We start from the raw sequence: 22,846 nt of genomic DNA, 5'->3' as shown, positions 1-22,846 counted from the left end.
AGGTGGAGAGCAACTGGATAAAAATTAAAGGGGAAGGAAACAACAGAGGTGTTATTGTGGGAGTCTACTACAGATTCCCAAGTCAAACTGAGGAACTGAATGATGCCTTTCTAGAACAGATGACCACACACTCTGAAAGGATAGATGTAGTAGTGATGGGTGCCTTCAACTATCTTGATATAATGGGCCCTTGTTATCTGCTGGGGTTTGGTTCCAGGATCCCCTGATATCTTTGCTGGCAGTATGGTCATGAGCTGCTCCAGGATCACCAGGTCCAGCTTCTGAGCCTTGGTGTTTCTCTTTGGCTTCAGCCACTGACAGCAAAGGGTATGGAGTCAGCTGCAAGTTTCTCATGGCCCCTCTGCACCTGAAGGGAGCACACACTCTTTGATGCTTTCTGCATGGTTCTTCTTTCCCAAAATCTCCCACTGCTCCCAACTGCAATGCTATTCAGGCCTTTTCCTAAGTCAGGGCCAGTTTAGACTTGTTTTTCCATCTTTGAGCTGTGCTCCTCTGCAGATATCAGCACCACAGAAGCTTTTTTTCTTTACCAGATTCTCTCTCAAGGCAAAAAAATGGCAAATTTACTGGAGATAGCAAGCCTTCTGCACTGTAGAAATAATGCAGTTTTTCCAGCAGTCGCCTCAAAGACTGTTATACCTGCCAAAATTCTCTTACATAGACAACTATAAAAGGTGAAAGAGTCTTGTGTTCTTTTACAAATCATCACCTTTACATTTGTCTTTTTGAGCTCTGTGGAAAAAGTCTCTACCATGCAATCCTAAACTACTTACTCGGGACTAAATCCCATTGAATGCAATGGATCATGCTTCTGGATAGACATACATAGAACTGAACTGCAAGAAAACATTTTGGTTTTAATATTGTAACCATCCTGCAAGAATTGCTTTTTTGCACCAGGGATCTCTTTCGTTTTCTCTGCCAGCAGTTAGCCGTCTTACTGCTGTGGATATGCAAAGCAGGACATTTCCTTTTGCCGTCACTGGAGGGAGACAAAGACAGATAAAAGTCCTATATTTGAGAAGGTATAAATAAAGACATTTTGCAGAGGGCTTAGCTGGCAGGAAACTGTGAGCTCAAATAAACTAGTCTTGAGGCAGAACACTCAAGCTTGCCATGTGTTGGCCCAAGGGCTACTTCCTGTGAAATATTTTTTCAGATCAAATCAGTCATCATTTTACTTTGTTCTGTGTGCCTTCAAGTTGCCCGTCGACTTACATCAACCTCATGAATTTCATATGGTGTTCTTAGCCAAGGAGGTGGTTTTGCCAGTTCCTTCCTCTGAAATATAACCTACAGCACCTGATATTTGTTGGTGGTCTTCCATCCAAGTGCTAACTAGAGCTAACCCTGCTTAGCCTCCAAGATCAGATGGGATCTAGTGCCTTCAGGGTATTTAGGCATTATTGGACTTTACTGTGGGTAAATCTACATACAAATTGAAGCCAGCATTGTATTAGTTTTATTTTCATCACTTCCCCAGGTAATCCCAGGCATTATATATTTGTGAATTTGCAGAGAAATTTCTTTTTCTAGTGTTTTCCAGAATTACTCTTTTGGTGATTGTCTTGATAAAAATCCATGATGCAAAGTGATCATGCTACCATTTGCATTATGCTCAGAGAAATGCATTACTTTTGGCAAGATATGAAAACTTAAATGTTGACATCAACACAGTTTTAGACATTATACTGTTTCTACTTTCTTCCAGATCCTCTTTCCCTGTTTTCACATCTTTTTACACTGAAGAAGTAATTCTTTTGCCATTCAGTCAGAATTATCTCCCTGTATTCCCATTGTATGTGCAGTCACTTTCCTAATTGAATCCATTCCCCTTCCTTCTTGATTTGTATTTTTCTCTCAAGAAGATGAAGTGATAGAAAAATGAGATTTTTTAAAAAAATCATAGACATTTACTAGAAACCAAATATGGGTCAGTGTAGTTCATTATTTACTTATGCTGAAGATTCTTCAGTCATGCTCCTGCTAAGAATAGGAGGCAAGGGGTACTGTATGGCTTCAAAAAGGAACTATTGTTAAAGCATTGTTAAAACACTCTGTCTGTCTGTCTGTCTCACTCGTACTGCTTTTCCTCAAATAGTTTTTTTTTGAAGGGGCGGGGGTGGGATGGAATCTAACTTGTTCAGGTAATGAATAATATGAGACCTGAACAAAAAGAGCACATTTATAATCGCAACACAAGGGAGATTTGTGCATAACCAGCTGTAGGGCATGCTTAATCGTTGTGGAGGCAGGTCTGGAGATGCATTGCACTTCCACGCTCATCTATGCAAGGCTGAGTGGTCTAATGTAAATGGAGATGTGTATCTGTGGCTGCCATTTCTTAGGAACAAGTAGCTGAATACAGCTACACTTTTTGCATATGGCCCCAGTCCTTCCCTTTCCCTTAATGTTGTGCCCATGACTCATTCTTTCATAAATGTAAGCCTCCTGCTATTGCACTAGTTGGCTGACCTGAATACACAAGAGTCAGCAACTGTGGTTGTTAACATTGCCCTCAATTTAATTCTGATGAGCCATCTCCAGCAGGAAGCAGCTGTAGCATTTTGCTCTTTAAAAAAAACCACCAGCATTTTGTCTATGACTAGTGTGGAGAACACTTGTCCTCCCCACAAAGCTTTGGACTTTAACTGTTAGAAGCTGTAGCCAGCATGGCCAGTGGGAACTGTAGTCCAAAACCAAAAGTTTGCTGTTTGCTCTTATGGAACCAGACCAGCCTCTGCCTGGGAAATTCAGCTGTGCAATGGGACTGAGTCTTTTCAAAACTCATTTTCTGGATGCTGTTTTCAGCTGTTTTCCTCACTCTTGCCTCCTTTCACCTACCACAGCTAGGTCCTGTAACATTTTTAGTGGTAAATGTGGAAGAATTAGAGTTTAGATTGCTGTAACACACCTTCCTTGCATACAAGTGCATGTCAGCACCCACTTCCTTCCACCCACTTTCACCTCCAAACCAGCATTGGGAGAATAACTCTTTAAGAGGCACTCTGGCAAAGAAAAGAAAGGAAGACATATGGAACTGAAAACAACTTTGGCTCTCTGTTTTAACTAAGTTTACTGTGACCTTGGACATTTCCTTTCTCTTTGTCTCTCTTCTTCAGCTGTAAAACTGGGAATAGATACAGTTTATGTGGTACTGAGTATCTTTCCTTGTTACAAGTAGGAAAGCAGAGGTGCAGTTTGGGAAGGAAACTGGAATGCATTGAAGAAACATGGAAGAAATGAACTTCTTGATTATTTTATAGCAGCTCTATTCCACCATTGTTGCCTCTCTGTTTTCATGTTTCTAATTTACTGCATGTGGTGGCATTTTACATCATCTTGGTACAGCAAGCATAGGTATTATGCCCATGATGTTTAATTTTACCTCCTCATCCAATACTTAATTCAACCAAGAGGTTTGAGTTATATATTAATTTCTGTTCAAGAATTTAGACAGCATAAATTTTAGATTGTCTAGGTATGTCATAGCTATGCTCGAAGAAAGGTGCATAGTTTCTTCTTCAGCACATCTTTTGCATGCAAAGTATTGCAAGTTTCAGTCCCAAGCACCTCCAAGCAGGGCTAGGAGGGACAATAAAGGCAATATTTAACTAGCTGGCGAGTGACATTATTCTATATCTAAAGCATATTCCTATATTCTCTAGCCTTTGAGACTCCAATAGGGAAGGAATAAGATTGTTAATTGTCTTTTTGAGACAGAAGAACCGGAAGGAGGAAACAAAGGCCCAGTGATCCCGTGCTTAATGAAAATGTGTCAGCCTCATTGTGCACTTTCTTTTCCACCATAAGTCACCTAAAAGATTTAATTCTAGGCTGTTTTATCTGTTCCTGAAAACCTCTTTGGATGGTGAACCTTCCTTCGAGCATAGCTATGACATACATAGACAATCTAAATATTATGCTGTCTAGGCCTGAACAGAAATTAATATATAACTCAAACCTCTTGGTTGAATTAAATGAATGGCAGAACAAAAAGAGTGGGGATTGTACAATAAGAGTGATACCTCCCAGGGACGAGTACCTATAGGGATTCTTGAGGTGCTTGATGAGTTACTGCAAGAAGGGAAAAGGGTGATCCTATATTAAGAGAGAGAAGATATACCATCTATTTCATATTTATATATCACTGAGGCAATTGGAAAATAGAGCCTTTGGTCTGGTGCCAAGAGAGTCAATGGTTCTGTCTAGACTGTAACATAAATCAGAATTGCCTCTTCCATTGTTTATGTGGCTATGTTTGATTGCTGGTGTGATTGCCTTAAGGAATGCCCCTATCCCATTCCCTAGCCACTCAACAGAACAGAGCCATACATTGATTAGTTTGAAGGCTTAGCTGTGTTTCAGCTGGTCAAAGCCACCCACTAGCCTCAAAACCAAAATGTATAGAATCCTACCCTGTTAAGTGGTGCAAGCTAGCATCTCTTCCAAATCAGGACTTGCCAGTCTACATTCCAAAAACAAAATTACACTGGCAAAGGAGCATTTGAAGTAATAATTGGGGACTGCTATTACATGCTGCTTGGCCTGTAGCAATCTTAGAAGACCCATTCTGATGCAATTCATAGTATTCTATCTTTGTCTTGCAAATGGTGGCAGAGGTTTTAAGACTAGGAAAATCTAGTATCAACCTGGAAAACCTCTTTAACATTTAGGGAAGCTGTGAATAAATGGGATGCCCCAAATAGAATCCTGGATTCAGATTAGTATGAAGTTGTCTTCCAACTAGATAAGAAATTCTCCCTAGTGGCATATTTGTGTCTTGGGTGTGCTTTCTTCTGAGGGTGAGAATTATCTCCAGATTTGGGGAGGAAACTAAGGCCTTTGTCTAATTTTTTTATTCTGTTCACGTTTTTGGTCATCTCTTATTTTTCTTATCTTTCATTCTTTCATAAACTAGAGCTAAGATTTTTTTTTCTTAAAAAGGACAAAAATGTACACTGAAAAGCACTAATGAAGCCTGATTATGTAACCTCTGTGCAGATGCAGCATGGACTTCTTTTTCCCCTTCCAGGCGCTTTGGGTTGACGCAAGCAGCTACTCCAGTATCAGCCCCCTCCCTCCCCTGCCCCTCTTAAAATCCTTCCAGAGAAGAAAACCAGTCCTTTAAAATAAAATAACAAAAGCAACCTCCTTTTTCCTCTACCCAGCCCTTCCCGGTTCCTTCAGCATCTCCTCCCTGCTTTTTACCTCGAATCCCCATCCCCTTTTGGCCCCTGGAAAATGCCAGTATTTGTTCTGTGTTTTAAGTGCCAAGAAAAATTTTGTGACTCCCTCATCCCTGTGACCTGAGAGTATCAAGAATTGCACATTAACTACTGTAAAGATTAAAAAAAGAGGAATTCAGAAATGTTAATAAAAAAAGGTTTGTAACAAGTGTGTGCCTGGTACTTTTCCTTTTTAAGCATGATTATGATGTGTGAATAATCATACAGTGTCTTTGTTGAAACTAGAGACTGGATTCATTTAAAAGCAGGGTTCTAAGCTTGGAGCACTGCAAAGTATGTGAAGAAAACTCAACTTCCAACAAACTAACTCCATTGCAAAACTGATATACCTGGCGAAACGTCAGGAAGAAACTCTTCTAGAACATGGCCACATAGCCCAAAAAAAACCCACAAAAAACTATGGATGCCAGCTGTGAAAGCCTTCGACTTCACACAGGTTGGTTTGTTTGTTTCCAGCATTTAATATCCTACCAAATTAAAGACCACCTAGCCTATTTTTAAGCATTCTCTTAAATGCGGCTGAAACGTTTGTCAGAATTTCACTCTTTAACACTCTGTAATTGTTTCTTCCTTCATGTGCAGCAAGTGTTCCTTCACTGCCCAAGGGCACATTTGTCCCATGGGGACACTATCATTAACAAAACGGACTGTTTGGGGCAATTCCTGCTTTCCTTGCTGCGTCCTCCCCAAATCTGTTCCATTGTGGGAGGCAGCACTGGGAAATTGCCCATACCTGCCCCATTCCCTTTTCTGCTGACATGCTTCTTTTAAATCAGAGAGCATGCTGATCAGCAAGAGGAGGATGTGTCTGAGGCACAAGCCTTAATTTCTCAATTCAGCAGAACCCACAGAGGGTTGTTTTGTTGGAAGTGGGTTCTAAGACTACAATACTATGCGTGCTTACTTGGGGAAAGCTTCAGCGATCACCATGGGATTTCTTTCCAAATATAGCTAGGTCTGGGCTATAAGTTATATACTAAGAAAAAAATATTGAGTTGGTTACATAAGAGGAGGAGATATGATCTGAGGTTTGGGCTGTTATAAATTGGGAAGAAAAACTCAGAAAACAAACAAAAAGGTTTGGGTATATTGCATCATTATCAAATCATTTAACTATTACATTCAGAGGACTGGCTTATCCATGGGTATTAGCAATGACATTTTAATTCTAAAGGTAGTTTTTTCAGCACTTGCTGCTCTAAAGTAGTATCAGACTGATTATGGGTATGACCTTCACTCTTAAATGTGTATGAATCACTGTCCTTCCTTTCCAAAAACACTCTCAGAACAAAGGTGTACATTAAATACAATTTTTTTATTTTAAAAAAAGTTGTTTCAGCATCTTCATAACAAGGGTGGCAGAAGGTGGATATGGATCTGCTGGTAAATCTCTCAAAGAATGACAGACTGGTAAGGATTTTTTAGTTTCAGTTGTTAATATCAGCAAATGACTATCCCCAGCTCCTGCTACTCCCATCCCTGCTTCCCCAACTTACCTTAAATTGAGGTGGATATAATTGGTGAGTTTAAGGATAAATTCTGGTGCCCAGTGACGTGCTGTGGGCTATACCCCATCAAGTGTAGGCAGGGGAATAAAAATTCAACTGGCTGGAAGTTCATTTTCGATTTTAGGTGGGGGGTGTGTGGAAAAGCCTCCTTCCCATAATATAATCCAAGTCCTGTGACTTACTTTAGAAGTAAACTGTCACTGTTCAGGGCTTTCAGGAAGGATAATTCTCCTTTTTGGGAAGACAGTGAGAGTAAGAAAAAGAGCTGTCTATTGTGGGAGGTCCAGGAAGTTCCAGAGGGCCTATGTTGCCACCCCTAATTTAAATGATCATGTAAAAAAAATTAAGCCTGTGATAAACTGGGGCAGATTTGTATGAAAGGACTATGAAATTAAGGCAGTGAGGTGTAGTAGTTTGAGCGCTGGACCACACGCTGGACCAGGGTTCAAATCTCCACTTGACCATGGAAACCTACTGGGTAGTGACTTTCAGCAAGTCACACTCTCTCTGCCTCAGAGAAAGGCAAAGGCAGCTCCCCCCAATACACAAATCTTGTCAAGAATACCCTGTGATAAGTCCACCTTAGGGTCACCATAAATCAGAAATGACTTGAATTCACATGACCACTATGAACTTTCTCCTTTTCACACAACTGGAGCCCCTAATCATTAGCACAAGGGAGAGAATCCCATTGTCCCTTCAAGTGAGTGTTTAATTTCTATGTCAATCTGTGAGGCTTCACCATCGAACACCAGGTTCACTTGATAGTAGTATCCACTTGATTGGAGTGGCCAGCCATTCCACCTTTTTATCACACAGTAAAGACAAGAATCAGCACCACCAAACCAATGATGAGCAAGAGGCCAATGATGCACCACTGACGGCGGTCTGATGGGAGAGAAAGCAAAGAGGGAAAGTGTGTAAAGTGCAGGAAAACCAACCCTGTGAAAAATCTATCATCCCTCCCATTATAAAGGGTTGACAAAGAAAGAATTCATGGCATGACTGTTGTGAAAACATCCAAAGTACCATGCCTTTTACATGGCATGCTCTCACTAAGCCTATCATAGTTATGTGCTCTGATGCTTATAGAATAAGGCATGCTATGGTTTTACAGTAGGTTGGCATGCATCATGGTGATAGCTATAATGTAGAGGTAAGGAACACTTGGGAAGGAGGGAACTCAGCTGCACCTATCAGTTGTGGAAAGGAGATTAAAATCCGGCATGTTGAAGAAGTTATGGAAATCGGGGATCCTTGGCCTCCTCTCCCCTTTGCACAACTTGGATAAGCCCACAGGGCTGACCCATGAAGCACCATCTCTTACCACTGGCCATGTGGGAGACTCTGGCCATCTTTTTTAACACTCCATCCATGTGGCTGTGAGTGCTGTCCATTTCATGGGCAAAGTCTTCCAGCATCCTGGGAAGTCAGCAAAGGTATTGTCAGCTCAAGCAGCAACTGATTGTACAGCACTAACCTCTCCCATTCAAGAGTTTGTGAGCTTTATCTCCTGCTGTCCATTGGCATCAAAAGCATAGGGGTGCCAGCCAGGTATGGCAGTATGGTGTCCTTTCCCTGCTACTGTGATTTTTCTCTGAAGACTATCTTCAGTTACAGGAGAGTAGACTTTAACTGAACATCAGAAGGAATTGACAGGAAGAGCAGTTTGACAATAGAACTAATTATATAAAGTGGTTGTGGGGTTTTCTTCTTTAAAAAAGAGGCTGGACAGCTACCTGCTGGAGATGCTCAGCTGGATTTCCTGCACTAAACAGCAGGTTGGACTCTATGGCATATGAAGCCCCTTCCAACTCTATGATTCCCTGCTTTAAGAGTTTGAATGCCAAGATCCTGTTTAAGTGCTGGTGGAGCAGACTCTCCCGCAATACACAACACTTCTACTGGGCTGCCACTGCCACCAGTTGTGCAACCTCTGCCTTGAAGGCACCAGAGTGCAGCCTGCAGGCCAATCAGTGGCTGGGGAGGGGCAAAGGTTTCCTGGATACCCTCCAGCTACAGTTGTGCAGCCAGATCTCCTGGAAGTGGGGAACCTTTGGTCTTCTAGATGTTTTGGCCTACAAGTCCCATCAGTCCATATCAACATAGGTATGAAACTGTGGGGATTGTCATTCAGTTTCCACCCTATTGTAAATGTAAAGACAAGCAACTAGCAACTCCCATGGAGATCCACTGGGTGACCTTGGGTAAGTCACACTCAGCCTTAGAGGAAGGTAATGGCAAATCTTGATAAGAAATTCCCATGATAGGTTTGCCATAAGTCAGAAACAACATCAAGGCATACAACAACAAATTTGCAACTATGATCTGATCAGCCTCTAGCATAATCTTGATCCCACAATTTTTTCCTTAATAAAGACAAAGGCCCTTTCAGGCGCCCTCATCACATGCGAGGGTTGCCTGGGGGGCACAGCGCCCACACAACCCGCAACCCTCGCATGTGACAAGGGCGTAACAATGGCAGCACCCTGTTTACATGGGTGCCACCAATGTTACATAAGTGCCATGCGGCGTCTGCATGGCACTGCGCGGCACTTATGTAACAAGTGTGCCACTTGTCACATCGCCGCCACGGCTTCAAAAGAACCTGCTTTTTGTGCTTTCTTTTCCCACCAGCGGGAAGCCTCGCCGTTTGGTGGCTGAGGCTTACTTCCGGCGGAAAAACAGAGGCTGGGAGGCCGCCCTTTTTGGGCGGTCTGTACCGTGCCTAAGATGCATCCCAGCTGTTTTCTTCCTAGCAGAGACGTAAGGAAAGGGCTTTTTGGTCCTCTTCTTGCTAGTCTGAATACTAAAAGGCAAACCTTTAAAACATGAGGCAAACCTCTATGCACAAAACAAGACAAATGGGAGGTAACAACTGAAATGAACAGAAATGGGTGTATGTGTGATGAAGGACTATATTGTCATTCCTGTTCTGTGTTTGTATCCATGTGGATAGGCAGAGAGAGAGATTCAGAAGCAGTCTGCCCGTGTCCTGTCTTATACAAGTGTGAGACCAACCAGTGCACATTTTTTGGCCCTTTCAATCCTTGATGAATTAGAAAAATAATTTCTCATTAAAATTAACATATAGTGACCAAGTACAGTTCACTAATCCAGCCTTCCATTTCTAGCTAGTTGTGACTAGAAATTACCAAGGACCTCTGGCTGCATTACAGCCACTAGACCATTACAGCTAGGCATTGTAAGCACTGCATAAGAGAACTTAGAATCACAAAATCATTGAACTTATGCCTGCATTATTTTCCTTTTCTCCTCCTCATCCTTGATTTTATTTTTATTGTGTCCTTTTGGACTGTACACCTGAAGGCCTGGACTGATTTGTTTTAGCTGATCCTGCCCAAAGACTGTAACCTGCTCAAAGAAACTTTTCAGCTAATGAGCACAACATAAATGTCTCAAACAGACAGACTGTAAGACTCAGCTGAGAAACAGTTGGTAACAAAACCAGAATTAATGGGGTTGAATCCCCTGGCCTTGTTCAAAAAGAGGTAGGTTTTTCACACTGAAACAGACCAACCTAACTACCTCTTTTTGAACAGGGCCAGGGGATTCAACCCCATTAATTGTGTAGCTGTTAAAACCAACTAGCATATTTTTGTATTAGGCGTTTTCAGGATCTATAGTCCACTTCATCAGACACAAAGAGTATAACTTGTTAGAAGCTGAGATGTATGTGCATCATGTACATGGTTAGGGAGTGGGATTCAAGTGAAACTGGATCACAAAGTACTGTAATAGGTGTTATAATAATATTATTAACACTGGTCATTATCAAAGCTACTGGTGGTAACACAACCATCCTGTTGCCACCAGTATTAACTGTGGTACAGTTTCATTTACCAACCTGGGTAATTAATTATTTCCATTGTGCCCATGATGCTAGAAGGTTTTATCCAAACAGTGGGATGGATGTCTTAAATAAGTAAACAGAATTCTCTTCCTATTCCCCATACCACAACCACCAGCAGCCATGTTGTGACCTACACTCACACAGTCTGTTCGTCCAGCTCCTCTCCAACCCGCCCTGACATATGCTTCAGCACTCGAATGCTACCAGAAACCATCTCCAGCTGCTCATCCTGCTCTTCGATAATCAACTGTCAGGAAGAAAGAAAGGAGTCTAACCATGTAAAATGGCACCAGAGAAGTCCATGGCAAAGAGACAAGAGTTCAAACAGCAGCCACCGCCACCACCACCACCCCACACACAAACACATTTTGCTGCCTGAGGTCCCACACCCATACAAGTATGCAAAGCTGGAAAAGTTACTTTGGCCTATGATACAGGAAATCTCCATGAATACCCCTACCCATCTCTACAGGTAAAGGTATGAGAATGACAGATTGAATAACCAGATAATTTGCTGCATTTGTGTCACATGTGAAGTTGATTGCTTCCCCCTGCCTAATCAAAGGACCAAGCCAGCAAAGCAGTCATAAGAGGGATAGAGTGCACATCTAACCAAGACATAACCACATGGTATATACAAAGAGTGTATTTACACTACACAGTTATAGGAATGTGACTCCTATGGCTCAGTCTTATGGAATCCAGGGATTTGCAGTTTGGTGAAGTACTGTTAAGAATTTTCTGCAATAGAGAGCTCCAGTGGACTCCTTTGGACACACTCCAGTTTCTCAACATCTTTTGTGGAGCTCAGAACTAGGCACAGTATTTTAGATATTCCCTATAAATAGTGCTGCTGTTGTTAACTGCCCTCAAGTTGTCCCTGAACCATGGCAACCCTGTGTATGAGACATAACTAGAAATATTAGCTCATTGCTTTTATTATCAAAATTGCTTTTGCAAGGTGCTGTGCCTAAACACATAATATAATACGGAGCTTTCTGTGTGTGGAATCTTTACAATGCTTCTGCTGCTGCATAGAAGCTACTTCAACTGCTACTAGAGTTTGCTCATTCTTACAGTTGCATGTATCCTTTCCTGAAGACAGTTCAACAGGAGACTTTGATTGTATCTACACTACAGAATCCTGAAATTTGTAGCTGGGTGAAACACTTAGATTTCTCTGATTTTTCAATCAGTTCTGTTGTTTAAAAAAGGAAAAGAAAAAAAGAATCGATTCTGATCTGGTGTTCTCACTTACTGGGCACACTTCAGAATCAATTTTTCTCAAAAACAAACAAACAAACAAACACTTTAAAACTAGTATCAGGAAACCCTGGGTTATTTATGTCTGCCCTCCTGGAATCAATCCAATGAGGATCAGAAGCGGTTTCAAATGGGAATGAGAGTTGTTTGCCCCGAATCCTGTTTCAGAGCAAACTGCAGTGGGAATGAGCCTAAAGACAACAGGAAATCTTCTTTGGAACCTTTGCTACTTGCTTAGTGAATTAAAATGTCTGTTTGATAAGACAAAACAAAAAAGTCAACTTGCTGCATTCTAATTGTAGGAAATTATTCCTTATTTCTAACTACCGGTAGGTAAATATACTTCCTTTTTCCAACTATCTTCACAACCGTTATTTGAGGAGTCTGTTGTTATTCCCATCCTACTAATGAGGAACGCATGCTGAGAGTAACCCACTCCATGCATGAACCTGAACTCAAACCCAGATCTCTAAGGGAGGCTAAAAGCACTTCCCCTCACTTCCACCCAAGACACCTTGCCACCAGCAGTCTAAAACCTAGGGCTGGCTCAATACATTTTGCTGCCTGAGGCAATGGATGATAACACATGCATCTCTTCTCAGCAATCCACATGCAGACAAAAGCTTGACAGTCTCTTCCACCACCCCACCCCAGAGGGCAGCAGGCAAAATGAAGAGTATAGGACAAACTAGGCACCCCAGTTCTGTCCTCTAGCAAGTTAAGCTGCTCTGAAAATTCAGGAGAAATGGTAGTAGGGCTGTTACCTAAGGCATGTGCTTCACTCAAATTAGCAACAGGGAAGGCCCTGCTAAAAAGAATGGTTGAACCCTAGAACTTTCTCTATCCTGAAGCTCTTAGCTATGGAAACAGAGCAGATATAGGGGCTTGACAGACTGCCCTGAAAGGGTGGGCTGGAACCACGCATTTTGCTCCTCAGGGAGCTGCAGCAACCAAACCGCACGAGCTCCCTCCGCACCAAAAGTGCACCAGTGTGCCATTGGTGCACTGGCACTGTTGCGCACTGATGATGCAAGGCACTGTGACATGTGGACGCTGTGCCGCGCTTGCATCATCATGGCCACCCTCGTGTGGATGGGAGGCCGCCATGATGCAGCCACTGCCACCACCACATGCTAGGGCTCAGTAGCATGCGGATACTCTGCACTCCCAAGCCCTAATTTTGGCCCCAGGCTGCCACAAACCTGCAGTCTGTACTGGGCCACAGTGAAATATCCACCAGAGCTGTTGTATAGGCTAATGAGCATGAGAGCCAGGCCCATAGCTAGGCCTTTAGGGGCTATGGGGCAGAAAGTAGGGCTCGGTAGGGTGGAGCATTCGCACTAGTCCTACCGCACGCTGCGGGAGCCATCTTGGCGCACCACCATTTGGGGCCTCCTTTGGCTGAAGGCCCCGAGGTGGTGCCCCAGTTGCCCCAGCTTAGCTATGGGCCTGATGAGAGCATAAGCTTTCCCTCAGTACAGGTATGATTTAGGTCACTCTTTGGTTTTTCTAGAAAGGAGTGGTGTGTGAAAAGAATAGGTTAGATTGGCCTACTGTCAATTATAGGAAGATAGTGTTCCTGTTCTCACCTTCTGGTGTAACTGCTGCTCATCCAAAGTGTGTGAACTGGCTGTCAACAGTTCCTCTGTGCCATAGTGTTCCCTGCTCCCCACTAGTGACTGCAAAAAAAAAAAAAAGGAGGAAATAAATAAATCTCTGAACAAACCAGAATTCAAAGTGCTCTTGAGACAGGTGTAATGGGAGCTGTGACAAGCAATGGTGAACTAGCTAGAAGAACCCAGGAACCGAGTGGCTGTTTAGCTTTTCATCAAATAAGAACAGAAACTCTTCCCACTGCAACCCAGACAGCTATAAATATAGTATGGCTGAGTCACTGGCTCTTAAATGGTTTACCTCTTTATGTAATGCATTCCTTAGCTGCTTTCCAAGACGAGCCTTCCAAAATTGGCTTACAATATAGAACTTATAATTCAGAATCAATACAACTAGTTCACTAAATCATAAACCAGTCACTGCTCCTTTAGTGAATTTTGTATTTGGTCTTCTTCATATTCTGCTTTTGATTTGAGTAGGTGGGAGGGATTTGAAAAGTGGCCTAGAAATAGAAGGAAGAATAAAATCCCAGAAATAGTGCATTTTTCTTGTGGAGACAGAAGCCAGAATGACTGTTCCAAGGATGCAGAGAAGACAGTAGAACAATGGATGGTCACTAAAAAAGAGAAACTGGATCATTTAGCCATGCCCTATGTACCTCTAAGAAGGGTGCCTTTGCCCTTGGTTAACAGTCCTGCTCCTGTTTCTTTGTGTCAGACAAGTCCCAGGAGCAAACAAAGTGCAGCCCTCCATATGTTATTGGCATCTAACTCCCATCAGCCCCCCAAAGCAGTAGCTAATAGTGAGGGATGATGGGAGCTGCAGTTCAGCAAGTTCCTCACCATTGCCAAATTATGATTTGTCACCTTTAATAATAAATTCTAGCAAAGTGAGGAGGTGAGATGGAATTGGTAGAACATTCTTACCTCTCTATTTTTCTTCTTCAGAAATGCCTGTGCTGCTGGGCTGGACATATGCTCCCGCATTTCCTAAAGTCAAGGAAGAGAAGCAGCAATAATATATAATTAGTAAAAAGGGTGAACTCTAAGGCAATAGTTTTCAAATCATGGGACAGGACCCCCAGTAGAGACATGAGAGTTGCTCAAGGGTGTGTGTAAGGCTGGAAAGCCCTGATCCCCCCCTCCTTCTCCTTCTCCTCTCCCAAACTTCCCAAACTTTTATATGTGTGATATTTATACATGTGTTGAAATAAATATTAAATTTACTTAAATGAGACTGTTCTTATTTGAGAAATTATTTCCTTATAAAATATTTAAAAAATAAATACATATGAATGTGCGAATGAAACTATGCACACTAAATAAACAAAATACTTTTATCCATACACTATGTCTGTGTGTAACTGTAAAGGGGACTCCAAATGGTAAGAAGTTTAAGTACCAAAGATTCTACAAAGTCTATATGGCAATAAATGCTGTTCCAAATAAATTGAGACCATTACAGATTGTTCATATTTAACTTCATATTTAACAATAAAAACCACATGATTAATTAGACAATACCGTCTCATGCTGGCTTCAATTATCTGACTTAATTTCTTTACCAAACATGGAAATAGGCTTCCAGACTATTTATTTCTGACCAAAGTATTTGCATGGGATAAAACCCATAATTTCTTCAGTTCCACAGTACTGCCTTGCAACCTCTGCATTATCAATCTCTGGAATTCAAGGATTCACATAATTCCTAACTCTTTCTTGCAGAATAAAACATATTTTTGGCAATATCTCCAAATGTTCATTAAAGCTTTCGCAGACTTATTCTATGTGTGCTGTCATGTGGGATATAGACTTCAGGAAGAGGACTTACCTTGATCGATCCCTGCATCTCTGTGACGAAGGAACGCCATGCTGCAACCTCACAGGGCTCAATTTTGAATTTCTGTGGGTTTGACTCCACAATGCGTGTTTATAGGTTAAGTGCAAAGACCTTTCAGTTTCTGAGATGATGTGGTCCTATATTGGGATTAAATATAGTACAACCTCTGAATCAGGGGTGAACAACCTGTGGCCTTCCCTAGTGTTGGTGGACTCTAATTCACATCATTGCTTACTATAAGGCATGTGGGCTAGAGCTGACAGGTGTTACAGTCCAACATCTGAATGGCCACAACGGCCCACCTTTGCTCAAGTTTTAGTGAGATCTCCCCATTATTCTCCTTCCAATTCTAGCAAAGAATCTCACAAAAGAGCAACGCAGGAACAACTACCAGCCACTGTAGCCCTGACTGTGTGGAGCCCCACTCATATTTAACAACTGTAAGTATGGTAAGTATTTTACTAATTTAAGGTCACTTCCTTTTGCTTTTGCTGCACCTAATGCCTTAAACCATAAGGAGGAGACAGCTGAAAGTTGAGGGCTAGCATATCCCTCTGGTGGGACCTAGGAGGGGCAAACTCTTCTGCTACACCCACAACTTGAGTATTTTTAAAAATCACTAAGGAAACCTCTTGCACCACTGGGAATGTGGTGAGCTTGGGTGAGTGGGGTGATTATGCCATGTTCCATGGCAGGATTTCTCCCCTGGCTGCTAGGGGGCAGTGTGTTTGTGTGTCAGTGGTGACAACAAAAAAAAAAGGGAAGCCCCAGGGAGCCTCAAAACTGGCCTGCAATCCAAAGTCCACACTTTCCCCATCCCTGCCAGTAGCTCGAAACAAAGAAGCCTCAAAGGGATATATATGGTTTCCTCCAGGTCCTCCAAGTCCCAATCGATGCTGCGCAAGCTGTTGCGTAGTTCATTTGTTGTCCAGTCAAACTCTTCTTTACTGACATGCGTCTCTTCAAGCAGCTGGCACCAGCGCTCATACAGTCCACGCGCTGTGTTCACGGCTTTCTGAACTTCCCTGTGGAACACAGAGGCCAGAGGGATGGTTACAAGGACCCAGAAGAGGAAGCACCTGATACAGATGGCATACTTTTTCTCTGCTTTTTCTGCTCCAATAGGCTTTTAGGAACTGACTGCAAGGGCTTTTAGTGGTGTGTGTCTCATTGATTATCATCTTCTATTCTAAATTAGTTTCTTTAACAAGTTTTAATTCTACAGAATGTTTCATTGAATTTTAAAATAATATTTATATATTTTTACTGATTTTTGCATGTATTTTAGTCTATATTTTAATGTTTCCCAGTACTGACTCACAGTACTGGACAAAAGCCATGATATAAATGAGTACAATAGTAATAGTTTACTTTATTTTGTCTACTTACACTGGGAGGGAGAACACTCTAGTAGTACCTAACTACCAAGACAGGTTTCAGACTGGCTTCAGGCCAGATGACGATGAGGATGATGTTTTTGTTAAAAAAAATAAAATAAAATTGGGCATGTATAGTGTGATCACTGGCCACTTCTTCATAAGATTTGTGAAAATCTTCATGGACACTTCCATAGGGGTCAAGATGCTTGCATGTGTTATGGCTGCTCATCTCCAGACATACTTGGATAAGATGTGAGTTACTAAATCCAAAACACACATTGTGGTATCTTTATTATATCAAGCAAGTCACAAAAATACATCACACCAGTTTCTGAAGCTCACTGGTTTCTTTAGCAAGCAAAGATCGTAAAAGAAATGCTAGCAGAAGAAAACTGATGGTGTTGGAGTAACAGCTCTGCAGATGAAAGCCCTTAATAGCCATGAGACAAAACTGGGAACAGGAATGAAATAACTCCATTTAAGAACTAGATCTGCCCCTGTTCTGTGCAAGGCCACAGGTCACATTGTAGGCAGAATACTGTATAGTGAGTTCCACATAAAACTTCTTTATTATCAGGTCCAGTACTGAATTATGTTGTTGTTAACAGGCAAAGAATTCAAATAGAAGCCAAATTCAGATTACTTTATTTTACCTTACTTTACTCACATTTGGAGGGAACACCCTCTAGGGTAGTACTTGACTATTATTTTAGACAGATTTCAGTCTGGCTTCAGGCCTGGACTTAGTTTGACCAGGAGAAGGACATGAGGAGTATGACACTCTGAATTCTTTTGGGCCTCTTATGAACTTGTGATATCATCAGCCATGGACCAAAAATTCAAATTAAAAAAACACTATTCTTTTTATGTAAGAGAATACCTCTCTAGGAATCTCTAGGTCTTTCAGTGCAACTCCTCTATGGTAACATCTGCCAGATATTGATCATAAATTCACTCTGGAGGACCTACAAATGCCTAGAGAAGGGTTTTCTCTAGGAACCTCTAGGTTCTCCAGCACAACTCTATGGTCAACTTCCAGTAGAATTGTGCTAGAAGACTTAGATATTCTTAGAGAGAACATATGAATCAAAACCGCAAATAATTAAATCCCAAAAATCAAAGCCGCAAATGTGGAAGGCCAAGTGTATATGAATAAAAATATTTGGTTTGTTTAGTGTGCCTATTTTTGTTCACACATTCATGTACATTCATATTTTAACATCTTATAAGGAAATAGCTCTCCTCCAACTCCTACTCCCTCAAGCAGAGGCTCCAAGCACCCTCCTTGCCTATCTCTTCCCCTTCAGGGCAGCAAAGGAGGGATCAGGGCATCCAAGTCTAAAAGCAACTCTTGCATGTCCTCCTGGGTTCCCACTTCCACCTCAAAAGTGTCACTTCCAAATGTCATTAGAGTCCCTTGCTATTCTGCTTACTGAGCAAAGGAGAAAAACAAAACCACCAAAATGATGCACTAGATTTTTATGAAGTATTTTCCCTGTGTTTTAACTATACTTGTTGATCCCTTTTGCCAACAGAAATGGTAAGTTAAGTGAAATTTGTTCTGATACACAGTTCTGTCAATGTGGAAAGTTTACACAAACTGAACAACAACTAATGGTGGCCCCATTTCTCTAAGAGCAATGCTCAACAGAGTTCTAGGATATTGAATCCACTGTGCAGTAATGCTGCAGAGGACAGATACTTCTGAGAATGTTATATTGTTTCTTCAGGATTCCAACATTGTAAATAGGCAGCCCTGATAATTCATGGGGGGGGGATTCAAAAATAAACCTTGGGCCCTTCCTTTACTGTTGTTGTTGTTGTTGTTGTTGTTGTTGTTGTGTGCCTTCAAGTCATTTCCAACTTAGGACAAGCCTAAGGTGAACCTATCATGGAGTTTTCTTTGCAAGTTTCTTCAGAGGGGGCTTTTCTTTGCCTCCCTCTGAGGCTAAGAGTTGTTGCTGTGTGCCTTCAAGTCCTTTCCAACTTATGGTGACCCTAAGGCGAACCTATCAACAGGTTTTCTTGGCAGGATTTGTTTAGAGGAGGTTTACCATTGCCTTCCCCTGAGGCTGAGAGTGTGTGACTTGCCCAAGGTCACTCCAGTGGGTTTCTATGGCAGAGCTGAGAATCAAACCCTGGTTGCCAGAGTCCAAGTGCAACACTCAAACCACTACATTCGTCTATTAATTCCGAGTTTTTATACCCTTCTTCTGTTAGAGTGGCATACAAATTGTTGATAACACAGTTCCCTGCCCTCAGCCTTACAATCCAATAAAGACATGAAAGAAAAGGGACAGGGAATGGTACTGGAGAAGGGGGTCAAGTCCAGCAGTTTTTCACTCCCTCTGAGGCCAGGGCCATGGCAAATGAATGGAGGGAGAGCCCTACTTCTGTAGCTGGGCTAGGCATGATAGAGCTTAGCCTGCCCCTACTCTCTCTGTGTGACCAAAACGATAGACAGCAAGCCCTTTAGGATGCCTTTATATCCTCACTTCTTTCCTCAGGAGGAAACAAGGCTTGATGCAGCACTGTTGTAGGGAGGAGAATATTTGGTTGTTGTGGTTGTTGTGTGCTTTCAAGTCGTTTCTGACTTATGGCAAGCCTAACACAAAGCTATTCTGGGGTTTACTTGGCAAAATTTGTTCCAAAGAGGTTTGGCAGTGCCTTCCCCTGAGGCTGAGAGCGTGTGACTTGCCCAAGGTCACCCAGTAGGTCTCCATGGCTGAGTGAGGGTTCAAACCTGCTCTCCAGAGTCATAATCCACCTTCACACAAACCATTATAACACACTGGCTCACAATAGCAGTAGCAAGTCCATTTCCTCACTGCTTATCAGTGCACTGAAGCACTCCCTCAGCGGTTTAGAAAGCGTCAGCCAATTGCCCCCAACAAGCTGGGCACTCATTTTAGCCACCTCTGAAGGATGCAAGCCTGAGTTGAGCTTGAGCCCTCTTGGCTGGGATTGAACTCACAACCTTATGATTTGTGAGGGAGTGGCTGCAGTGCAGGCATTTAGCCACTGTGCCACTTCAAGGCTGAGAGAGAGTGACTTACTAATTGTTGCTGCATCCCTCCAGGTCATTTTTTAACTTATGGCGACCTTAAGGCCCTAGAGTCGTAGTCCATCACTTCACCGCCAGGTTGAGAGAGAAAGTGCCACTGTTGCTGTGTGCCAGGGGTAGGCAACCTGCGGCCCGCGGGCCGGATGCGGCCCGGCGAGGCCTTGGGACCGGCCCCAGCCCGGTCCTGCCACCGATTGCCGCCGGGGCCTTTGGCCTCTCACGCACAGGGGCAATTGTCTATAGATGCCTCAGAAACATGCATTTATATTAACATTTTTTAAAAAATCAGCAAATTTTTTCACGTGTCCTCCACTTTTTTAAAAAAAGTGTCCACCATTTGAAAATTTTGTCCTACATTTGTCCTGGTTTATTTATTTATTTAATTTTTTTAAAAAATTATTTAATTATTTATTTTTTGGCTTCGGCCCCCCAGTTGTCTGAGGGACAGCAACCCGGCCCCCGGCTCAAAAAGGTTGCCTACCCCTGCTGTGTGCCTTCAGTTTAAACTTATGGGGACCTCAAGGCTCCAGAGTCCTAGTCCAACACCCAAACCACTACACTGTGGGGCAGAGTGTGTGTGACTTCTTAGTTGTTGCCAGCCCATTTTTTAACTGATGGGGACTTTAAGGGCCCAGAGTTGTAGCCAGAGACTTTTTCTCAGAGCCATCTAACCCAGGCCTTCTTGCTCTTGCTTTGGCAGTGGGAGCTGGGTGGGAATCCTGCCTGCCTGCCTGCCTGCTAAAAGGCTGCTGCTGCTGCTGCTGCCACTCACCCTTTGACCACGAAGAAGGGGTCCCCCAGCGACATCCTCCTCTCCCGCCTTCCCCCTCCTGGGCTTCCGACCCAGAGAGAAGGAGTCCCGCAGCACAGCAGCAGGGGCCAAGCTCCCCGCCTTCCTTCCTCGGAGCTGAAGCCGCCCTGGCAGGCAGGCAGGCAGCCACGTTTGCTCCGGGAGGGAGCCTCTTTCCCAATTACTGTGCCACCAGCAGCAGCCTGGGGTTTTTCAAAACCAAGTCATGGCCAAAGGAGAACTAGACTCTCCAAGGGAGAAAAAATCAAGCCAAGGAGGCTGGGGCTTTGGCCTGAGCAATGGCGGGGGAGTTCCCCTCCTCCTCCTCCTCCTCCTCCTCCTCCCCCGGGGCCTTAATCCTGGCACCTCCCTCCCTTTCGGGGCTCCACTACTTTTTTTGCTGCTTGAGCTTCATCTTTCCGGCCCTCCCTGCGCTGTGCATTTCGGAGGAAGGAAGGAACTGAGTCAGCCTTGCCTGAGAAAACCCTGCGGGTGGTTTGGGGGTTGCACTATTTGGGCTCTGGAGGGGAGCAGGGTTCGAATCCTGGGAACTCACACCGGGTGGCCCTGGGCAAGTCACACTCTCTCAGCCTCAGGGGAGGGCAATGGCAAAGCCCCCTCCTCTGAAGACGTCTTGTCATAGGGTCACTAGAAACGACTAGAAGGCATGCAACAACAACAACAACAACAAGAAGAAAGCCCTGTTAAATCCTTGGTGTTGTTACAAGTCAAAAGCAAACCTGAAGGCACACCCCCCCCATCAAGTTCCAGGTGGAAATAAGGAATAATACAGTTTGACACTGCTTTAACTGCCATGGCTCCAATCCTATGGCAGGAATCCTGGGATTTGGAGTTTGTCGTGGCACCAGAGCTCTCTGACAGAGGAGGATAAATGTCCCACAAAACTAGACATCCCAGAATCCCATAGCATTGAGCCATGCCTCTTAAAACGGCATCAAACTGCATTATTTCTGTGGTGTGGATGCTGTGTAAGAAGCTGTGTAACCCCTTCTCCTCCTCCCCAGGGCTTTCTAGTTCATTCACTTATTTCCCTCTCATAAGCACACATTTTACCAAGGCTGCGTCCATACTACAGAAATAATCTGGGTTGACACCTCTTAATTTATGAGTTCAACGGCTTCTGGAAATGCACCAGAGCAGAGCTACCATTCCCAGAATCCCATAGCGTGGAGCCGTGGCAGTTAAAGCAGTGTCAGACTGGAGTATTTCTGCAGCGTGGACACAGCCCAAGTTGCTAAATCTCACGCTGGAGACCTTGGCCTCTCCCCACTGTTTGGGCACAAACCCAACCCCTGGGCGGCTGAAATCCCTCCTGAGGGAGCTGGGCGAGGATGGAAGAGAAACTCCTTCATAGTTCATCATGTTCCGGCTTGTTTCCAGGTGGAGCCCGGGGAGGGTCCCATTCCTTCCTGGCCGAGTGTAAGAAACCAGGCACCGGAGTCAAATGCAGGCCAAGGGAGTGTCCTTCCTCCCTCCCTCCCTCCCTACTACACACACAAGGATCTCCAGGCCTCCATCCTTTTCAGTGCGGCTAAGGGAAAGAAAGAAGTTAAGGTGCACCAGCTTTAGGAGGCCTAAAACACACTGCAGAAATAATCCAGTTTGAGACCGCTTGAACTGCCCTGGCTCAGTGCTGGAGAATCCTGGGAACTGCAGTTTATCGTGGCCCCAGAGCTCTCTCTGACAGAGAAGGCTACATGTCTCACAAACACTCCCTAGCCTTGAGGGCTGGGGCAGTGCAAGTGGTCTCCAAGTGGATGATTTCTGCAGCCTGTTTCGGGCCTCGGTGCCCCTGGGCGGAACGCAGGGTCCATCCCATGCAGCTGAGGAAGCAGGCGCCAGTCTAGGAAAGCTCCTTTGCACACTGACTTCCCAGACTCGGGCAGCTAGGTCTTTGCAGTGCAGGGCAGCAGCGGCTGCTTGTGCGCAGGCTGGGCACCTGGAGTCCCTGGGCCAAAGGGGAGGGGGCCTCGGATGGGGATGACGACGACGACGACGCAACTAGGCCAAGGGAGCCGTGCCAGGGAGAGCGGCGTGTCCTGACTGGCTCCTTCCCTTGGCCGCAGTCAGGATGGAAGGGCAAGCCCAAGCCTGTGCCTGTCTTCTCGGAAGGAAGCTGCCTTCCCTTCAGTGCAACTTCTTGCCTCTTGGGCTTAACAGTGCATTGGATTTCTTTTTATTTTTGGAATCAGCCACAGCTAAGCTTGGGCAGGTCAAAGTATAT

At 43.7% G+C, this 22,846-nt stretch overlaps 1 protein-coding gene across 2 annotated transcripts; it reads right to left on the bottom strand.

Annotated features, from left to right (window-relative positions):
* Positions 1–6,568: 6,568 nt before the first annotated feature.
* STX10 (syntaxin 10) lies at positions 6,569–20,930 on the bottom strand. Of its 2 annotated transcripts, XM_042455400.1 has the most exons (8): positions 20,584–20,930; positions 16,227–16,393; positions 15,360–15,454; positions 14,456–14,518; positions 13,505–13,594; positions 10,793–10,899; positions 8,106–8,200; positions 7,456–7,666 (listed from the first exon to the last, which is right to left on the bottom strand). In XM_042455400.1, the coding sequence occupies exons 1-8, from the start codon at positions 20,616–20,618 to the stop codon at positions 7,590–7,592; spliced, it is 729 nt and encodes a 242-aa protein (XP_042311334.1). In that variant the 5' UTR covers positions 20,619–20,930; the 3' UTR covers positions 7,456–7,589. The 2 variants fall into 2 exon arrangements, with proteins under 2 accessions (XP_042311333.1, XP_042311334.1); XM_042455399.1 differs by lacking the exon at positions 8,106–8,200 and having other exon boundaries at positions 6,569–7,666.
* Positions 20,931–22,846: the final 1,916 nt, after the last annotated feature.

This window comes from Sceloporus undulatus, chromosome 2 (genome assembly GCF_019175285.1).
Source record: "Sceloporus undulatus isolate JIND9_A2432 ecotype Alabama chromosome 2, SceUnd_v1.1, whole genome shotgun sequence".
NCBI classification, from domain to species: domain Eukaryota; kingdom Metazoa; phylum Chordata; class Lepidosauria; order Squamata; family Phrynosomatidae; genus Sceloporus; species Sceloporus undulatus.
Note: the sequence above shows the minus strand (reverse complement) of the source record. Positions and strands in the feature narration are given on the sequence as shown.